The sequence below is a fragment of the Panicum hallii genome, chromosome 3 (assembly GCF_002211085.1).
Source record: "Panicum hallii strain FIL2 chromosome 3, PHallii_v3.1, whole genome shotgun sequence".
Classification (NCBI taxonomy): Eukaryota; Viridiplantae; Streptophyta; class Magnoliopsida; order Poales; family Poaceae; genus Panicum; species Panicum hallii.
The window spans coordinates 408,338-416,357 of NC_038044.1; the positions used below are offsets into that span (position 1 = coordinate 408,338).

The 8,020-nt window shown below is 44.9% G+C and overlaps 2 protein-coding genes across 2 annotated transcripts; one reads left to right on the forward strand and one right to left on the reverse strand.

Moving 5' to 3' along the window:
- The first annotated feature begins 590 nt into the window (after positions 1–590).
- On the forward strand, positions 591–2,487 carry LOC112885974. The gene is made up of 2 exons (XM_025951696.1): positions 591–1,254; positions 2,034–2,487. Exons 1-2 carry the CDS (start codon positions 1,096–1,098, stop codon positions 2,148–2,150), a joined length of 276 nt encoding a protein of 91 aa, XP_025807481.1. The 5' UTR covers positions 591–1,095; the 3' UTR covers positions 2,151–2,487.
- A 2,100-nt stretch (positions 2,488–4,587) lies between these two features.
- Positions 4,588–7,453, reverse strand: LOC112885973 (CBL-interacting protein kinase 15). Its single transcript, XM_025951695.1, has 2 exons — positions 7,289–7,453; positions 4,588–6,498 (listed from the first exon to the last, which is right to left on the reverse strand). Exon 2 carries the CDS (start codon positions 6,194–6,196, stop codon positions 4,859–4,861), a length of 1,338 nt encoding a protein of 445 aa, XP_025807480.1. The 5' UTR covers positions 6,197–6,498; positions 7,289–7,453; the 3' UTR covers positions 4,588–4,858.
- Between the last annotated feature and the right edge of the window lie 567 nt (positions 7,454–8,020).

The following is an 8,020-nucleotide window of genomic DNA, read 5'->3' on the forward strand; positions in this document are numbered from 1 at the left end:
TTGTTGTGAATGTCTAATCATCATCCATCCATCAATCATCAGACCGACCACTACTTAGTGGTTGACAACCACTATATCCAGTTCGTTGCATCTATCAATGTGTGCGTTGTGTCTTTGACTTCCAGAACAGACAATATATATAGGATTAAGATTTCAAAATTAATCTTTCTAGATTAACTCACACGAAAATAACAAATTTGTGTGTAACAATCCAAAACTAGTTTGAACCTCAACGTTTGCGACAAAAGCATATCATCATGTTAACATTCAAATGTGCTATTTTTTCAGAATGATTTGAAACCTCCAAGTCTTTCTTTTGGATAAATTTTCACCATCTTTGATCTTTTGCTTATTTTCACAACAGATGCTTCCATATAATTACCGGTCGGTCGATCTTCTAGAAAGATAGGGATGTTGCGACGAAGGGAGCTGAAGTTTGGGCCCCACCAAAAGAAAGATAGGAGCCGGGTCTCCCTCCGCCACGGCTGTCGTCACGACTGACAGGGTGGGCCCGGATGGTGGAAGGTGTCAACCAGCGCATCTGGCAAGTGGGCCCCGCCAGCCTTGCAACCTCGTTCTTTATACAAGAAGAAGAAGAAGAAGAAGAAGCGGGACGCCTCCGACCGAGACCCTCGTCGTCTTCCACTTCCACCGCGCTGTGGCAGCTGGCAAAGGCAATCCTCCTCCTTCCCGCGCTCTCTCCTCCTCCTCCCCGGATTTGAGGCACCCACTTCCTTCCCTTTCCACCTGCTCTTCTCTCCTCTCTCCTTGTGCCTTTGCGCCATTTCTCCCTTTCTTTCGTTTTCTGTCCAATTCAATAATTAATTGAAGCCAAGTTGCGAGAGGAGGCGTTAGGTGAGCGCGTGCCCGGCCCGTCGGCCGAGTCTCCGGGAGAAATCCATCCCTCCAAGGGGGATCCGCCGCACCCACCCAGACCCAGGTTCCAATCCAACTCCCCTAATCCGCCATTGATCTTCTTCTCTCCCCATCCCCAAAGCCCCGCAGCCAGCAATAAAGCCAAAGCCGCCGCCTTTTTCTTTAATCCAATTCCTTCCGCCAAGGGATTCATTCATTGATTGCTTCCTTGGAGAAGAGATGTGCCCGCTGCGGGTCATCCTCATCTTCCTCTCCGCCACCATCGCCGGATTCTTCCTCATCCGGGGGCTCAACGCCGAGCCTGACCAATTCGCCGACGACGACGACAAGGCCTCCGAGTCGGGATCTCCCAGGGCGCCCGTACCCATCCCTTCCAAGGTAACGCCTCCATCCCTCCCTGCCCTGTCTCCCACCTATTCTTAGCTTCTTGCCTGCGCTCAAGGGAAATTGGAAGTAGGATTACAACATTAGTTAGCAAGGCCTTCAATATCTATTGCGCTATTTGCCAAGCAACATGGCCTTGGTCCTTAAGATGCTTCATTTTAGGTTCATTTCAATCATACAGATATGCCATCGATGGATAATAAGCTTCCCTTGCTCCTTTTCTTGCATACAAATTACCTCCCTAGCATGGTTACATTTCCTCAGCTTAAAAAAAAAATCCTACCACAAGACGTCTGGAATAGCGTACACTGATTAAAGCAATTGCACATTCAAGAGGTGTGGGGGGATAAATTGTAACACTTGATTAGGCAACCCTTTGGTTTGGTAGCCTTCAAACTCAATAGAGCTTTGAGACATTTGGAATCTTGTCCAGCACTGCCACTGCCCTCAGCTCTGACAAACATCATGTTATCAACTCTTCGGATCTAGCGCATGAATTTGTTTACAAAGTAACTGCATGGAAACATGAGCTGAGTGGGCTTAAGTGTATAAACTGTTGCACGGTGTGCCAGTGAAAAAAAAGAGCAAATATAGTTAAGCCAACATATGATGGTGCACGCTGCACAATCAATGGTCTCTTGGTACTACCCCTTGGTTTAAATATTAAATCATCAGCTGCTTGTTTCCCTTGTGTACAATTCTGAAAGATACAATATTGTTTCTTTAATAAGAATTGGTTCAGATCTGATGCATTCTTTTCTATGCAAATCTAGGTTGGATCGGCTGTGAAAACTGGATTCTGGACTCTGGTGGATATGGCAAGCGGGCGGTACCTCTGGCGCACCCTTGTCGCACAACCCGCACAATCTGAGTCAGAAAAGGCCCGGTGACAAATGTTCATAATTTATTTTGTATTTTTTTCTGATTTAGTGCCAACAGAGATGAGGATAGGCACAATCTGTTGTTCTTACATGTTGGTGTTGATATGTACTATGGCGGCAAATGTAACATGGCTGGGGACTATATGCTACAGTAAATGTGCAGAATTGTTCATGTTTGAGCATTGAGTTGTAGAATACTGTAAGTGTGTGCAATGCTGGGAGTATGGACTTTGGACATGGCATTTGGGCTGAAGTTTGCACGATTTTGTCTTTGCACTAAACCCATGCTTAAATGTGAGACTTGGAGCATGTAATAAATTTTAGTAGCTGAAATCTGGAAATGTCAGAAAGGAGATTCTTGGGTTGCATGTCTGCAACTTTCTTTTGTTGAAGTGATGTTCTGTTGGCAGTGTCTTTCTTCCAGGAAGCATTGTACTTCTTGTAAATTATAAAGCCCTTGGCTTCCTGACCTCATTCTCCTCCTCGTCGGCGACCTCCTCTTGGACCACCGTGTAGCCCTTGGCGAGGTACACTACTGCATGAGGCGCGCTTCGTAGGTCATGATCTTGTCAGTGGTATAGCCCTATTGTTGGCGTAGGGCGTAGGCTGCGGGGAATTGCTTGGAGTGCTTGGCCAGCCTCTCTTCAGGGATCGCTGGGGCGGCCGTAGAGGGACCTGCGGCAACCTCCTCATGACCAGCTTCTTCTTCCCGGCGTCCACCGCCGCGCGCCTCTCGTCTCGTTACCTTGATGCAGCCCAGTTGGAGTTACCAGAGAGAAGCACAAGAAACAACGAAAATTTCAGAACAATAGAATCTGAACCTTTTTGCACAATCACTTCCAGTTCCAGCTCGATGAAAAATTCCTTAAGTTGACCAGCAGGAGACGATTGTAAATGCAGAGACAAGACCAGCGGCAACAATATTGAAGAGGAGATTTTGAGGGAGTAGCTAGCACTACTTTGGATCAATATTGTGTATTGTACCTCGATCACTTTTGTGTCAATTGAGAGAGGAAGGCATGGAAGTACTATGTGACTGCTAGGCGCACAAAAGAGTGTGACGAGCGTTGTCTTGCAAGTTGCAAAAGGCAAACAAGCCATAATCTACCAGCGATGTTGTGCGACCTTCTTAGCATTGAAGATCAATCTATGAAAATCCAGTTTCACCTTTTGTTAAGTTCTCAGTTCAAAGTTCAACACAAGAAGGTCGCGCTGGCTGGAGCTACCACACCCATCATTCTACAATCTATGCATATGCAATGCACATGGAAGCTAAGTAATCAACTCCAATAACTAAGGGTTATATTAGCTCATTATCTGCCTGTCCAACAGCTGTCATATGCTGTCGATCAACTTGGGTTCTAAGCATATCCCCGAGAGACCCAACAGCTATCCGGATGAACGAGCCAAGCCATAGAAAATACAAACTGATCGAACAAGTAAATTTGCGTGTTGGTACCAGGAAAGATTTATCTATAGCATCACTGTTGTCTCTTGTTATTGGAGATAATACATCGCATCAGGCATTATATATCATGGCAAGTCATCAAGAACAAAAGCACATAGTATGTTGAAAATCAGGAATCCAAACAGTTTATCCCATAATTATGCACAGCTTGCCATAGCTGCGATTGGTCTGCTGAAACTAATTGGATTGGATCGATGTTTGACCTGCTTGGAAAGTTGTTCTGGTGGTTGATTAGGAATGTGAAAAACGAGCTGTCCGATCTATCCTCAATCCCAGTTGATGGGGACAAATTCTTCTTTTTTCAGTGCAAGTGGACTAGTGGAGTTTAAATACTACCCGAAGATTTACCTTATCAGCATGTGATGTACATTTCGCTGTTTTTATATGTTCCTCTGTGTGGAGTATATTTTACCCTGCTTTCTTTGTCACTATACCTTTTCAGTTTCCAATGAAGGTGCTACCTCTACTTCATTCTTTGTCTACTAATACCCATTTTCCCAAGTTATTTTTGCAATCTTGCTACTTATGAAAATGCAGACTGACATAATGATCAAGAGTTACTTGCTGATGCTGCCCCCACCCCACCACCCTGAAAAATTAATGTATTCATAAGGAAGTTGAGATTCATATCACAGCTCCATCTTTTGATATGCAAAGAATTTTCTTTGAAACTTTGGTTCACAAACTCGAGAGGAACACTGAGGTCCTAGTACCAACGGATTAATTTTGGTTCGTTAGATTTAGTGGGCTCAATCAATTGAATTTGAAGCACCAGAAAAGAACAGTATAAAGTAGTCTTGCGATGGTGAATCACTATTGGATTTTAGACTTTCAGATCGTTTCTCTGTTGTTATTGAGTGCTGGAATGGACAAAATCAAGTGATTCCATATGCAGGTGTTGGGGTGCATATCTTTTGCAAATGTTGGCACAATATTTCGCCAGAAGAAGCTATTAGAGAAGTACAAGAAAGCTCAACATTTTTTCAAGGATCAAAGGCATTGTATTTCACTATCAATAGGGACCACCATTACAGAACAGAAACAATTTTCAGAATGAAACTCAAGAGCTCAGCTTTTCCACAATTATTGTTTGATGGAATACAACCTAATGGTTCAGGTCATCACCACTCATTAGGTTCTCTTCTGATAAAAAAAGGAATGTAGCTTCTAAAAAAGAACACACATGTAGAACAGAATCTCTGAGCTGAAGAAAACGAATTTTCGGAACAAAAAACTGAGGCATCCAAAGCTACTCCTGCATTTGCTGCTGATCATCTCCATGCCAGGCCCAGACTATGTCCTTCAGTGCTGGCCGGATGTCCTGTTCGAATAATTTCTGATACTCAAGTGAATCACCGCTTGTTTGTTTCATCTCAACGAGATGATGGAACGGTGTGATCTCAAAGATCTCTGTGTCAAACTGAAGGACACCATTCCTTCCCTCCTTCCTCCCTTGAATCTTGACAACACCATTATCCTTCTTCCTTACCCTGAGATTCAGCATCTTTGCAACATCTTCAATCTTCGAGATGATGTCTGAGGCTGGCTTATCTGAAGTAAATCGTGCCTCCTTTCTGTGTTCCATTTCAATAAATAAGCCAGATAGATCAAACCCTGAGGAGAAAGAGATAATTTCAAAGGCATTTAAGTTTGTCACATGCAGCGGCTTCACATCTTCATAAGCATTCTTTCCACGCCTCACAGAAAGTGTTGGAGCAGCATTTGTGGTGGCATTCTCACTGGGAATTTTCTCCTTAACTGTGCGGGTCCCCTCAGGGCCTTTTCGGAACCAGGTAGACTCTTTTATTTTCTGAATTGAAATTCTTGTGCTTGGGTTGGGGTCCAAGATCTTGTACAACAGCTTCTTGAGTTTGTGTGAAAACCAACTGGGGCACCTGAAATCACCATGCTGTATCTTCCGATACATCTCCATCAAGTTTGGGCCTTGGAAAGGGAGATAACCAGCAACAAGGACAAATAAAACAACACCACAAGACCAGATGTCTGATTTTGCACCATCATAGCCTGTCTTGCTGATCACCTCTGGAGCTACATAAGCTGGTGTTCCACAGGTGGTATGGAGCAATCCATCTTGCCTTTTTGACTCCGAAAGTGCACTCAGTCCAAAATCAGAGACCTTCAGGTTCTCATCCTCATCTAGCAGCAGATTCTCAGGCTTCAGGTCCCGGTGGTACACGCCTCGGCTGTGGCAGTAATCCACTGCACTAATAAGCTGCTGGAAGTAGTTGTGCGCAGCAGACTCCGTGAGCCTGCCATTCTTCTCAATCTTGTCAAAGAGCTCGCCACCTTTCACATACTCCATGACAAAGTAGATCTTGTTCCTTGTTGCCATGACCTCATGAAGCTCAACAATGTTCTTATGTGCCACCAACCTCATTGTTGTGATCTCACGCCGTATCTGCTCTGAAAGCCCGACCTTGAGCACTTTGTCCTTGTCCATCATCTTAATAGCAACACTTCTGTTGGACTCAAGGTTTCTTGCATAATGCACCCTGCCAAATGTACCTTTCCCCAGCAATCTCCCCAACTCATACCGCTCCATCAAAATCTTTCCTCTACCCTCCATATCTTCAAAAGTATAAATCACAGGGCTATCTTCTGACCGCCAAACAGGTGGACTGCAATGATTTAGCCCTCCTCCCCCATGTCATGGTCCATGACAGTGAACAGTACTCTTATAGCTTGGTCGTGTCGGAGTCTGAATGGTGTAGAATTGATGCAGCTAAGATGGTCGCTCACATCAAGAGTTGAGCAGGCTAGCAGCCTTTGTGGAGCAGCGAGCTCCTTGATGTCGCAGCAAAAATCTCTTCTATGAAAGCACATCTTTCAGCATTCCCTGATGTTTTGACTTGTTGTGGATTTTGTTATCTGCTCAAAAGAAAAAAAAATAATGGATTCAGCAATTTGGACTCCAGGATATTGACGAAAGCTAATAACTTGTGTTAAATACTGTAAGAATTATCAACCAAATAAAGGCTTTACAGAGAATGGAAGAGGCTTACTGAATTAACTAACCAAGTATTATGCATATTAAATTCAGTACACAAGGTTCCCAGTTAGGACTCACTTGGAAACTTGAAATAAGAAAACAAGAGGGGCACGCTTTGCTGCAAGCACTTGCTGGATTTTTGACCCCTCGAAAATGCTATTGGATTTCTACAGATGGAATAATTAACTACTTGCAATGTTGCACAGCGATTGACAGGTAAATAAGGATAAAGGACAGGCACATGGCAGAGTGGTGACATCCATGGCAACCATCACAAGGTGCCAACTTTCTGCTCTCAATGACTCCACATCTGACAACAAGTTTGTTCAGAGGAAGCTGAAGCAACTGCGGATGTGAAAAAAATTGAAATAACCCAAGCTGTGTCTGGCCAGAGGAAAGGGGATAACCCCCGAAAAATCGCGCCTTTTCCAAACGACACAAAGCCCAATTCCGCGAGGAGGAGAAATTGAAGTTCAATTTTTGTGAATCTACAGAAATTAGCAGGGGAGCGCGCAATGTTCCTTGTACAATGGATGGCATGCGCCCTTACGGATGAGCAAAATCGGAGGACCGAAGCAGGTAAACAAGACGAGAATCCGTAAACGCAATGGCTACTCGCATGAACTGGGACTGCAGGTAGAGACTGAGACAGAGAGGTGGATTGCATACCTTGCGATGCCACGAGGAGGAAGAGAGGGTTGAGGAAGCGACAAAAATCAAAACTTGTGCGGGGCAGGGCTACACGCTGCCTTTGATTGAGTATGTTGTTGTTGCCCGAGTTCCGCTGGGCGGGGAGGGAGGGGAGGGGTTGCGGCGACAATGAGGAGAGGAGGCGGCTCTTCTTATACGAGTACAGGGGGAGCAGCTGCAGCCTGCAGGCAGGGGAGGGTTTCAGAGAAGGAACGGTTCAGATTAATCATACGGCTTGACGATAATGACCTGATGCTGCCTGCCGTCGATGCCGCCTCTGCCGCGTTTCCTGCGCACCGCATCACAACGTCCGGATGGATATTCTTGCTAGCACATCGCCGTGTTCGCGAGAAGCTGCACTCGACACATGCGGCAACAGCTAAGCCCGTAATGTCGCCATCTGACTACAGCTCACCGGTCTCTCCAGCCATCTATCTCCAATTTCATTCTTTTTCTTCATCTAATCGACAACCAAGAGTCTCGTTAATTAAAAAAAGGCTGCTTTTATTTTCCCTGAAGAAAGATGTGAATTAGTAGCACAGCAACAATTCATGGTGGATCCGATCTCATCCTTTGCTGAGCCAAGGGCAGCTGTGTCCACGTACCTGCTAGGACCACTCCCATGCTTGAGAATGTTGGATGCACACACATGTTTCTTCTTCAAGGAAAAGAAAGTAAATTGATACGGTACAAATGGAAGATCTCCACTTT

What these genes read in the sequence shown, in the direction of transcription:
- LOC112885974 (XM_025951696.1), top strand. Translation starts at nt 1,096, where the DNA reads ATGTGCCCGCTGCGGGTCATCCTCATCTTCCTCTCCGCCACCATCGCC. An exon ending in CCGTACCCATCCCTTCCAAG is followed by an intron (nt 1,255 to 2,033) that starts GTAACGCCTCCA and finishes ATGCAAATCTAG; the next exon opens with GTTGGATCGGCTGTGAAAAC.
- LOC112885973 (XM_025951695.1), bottom strand. Translation starts at nt 6,196, where the DNA reads ATGGAGGGTAGAGGAAAGATTTTGATGGAGCGGTATGAGTTGGGGAGA.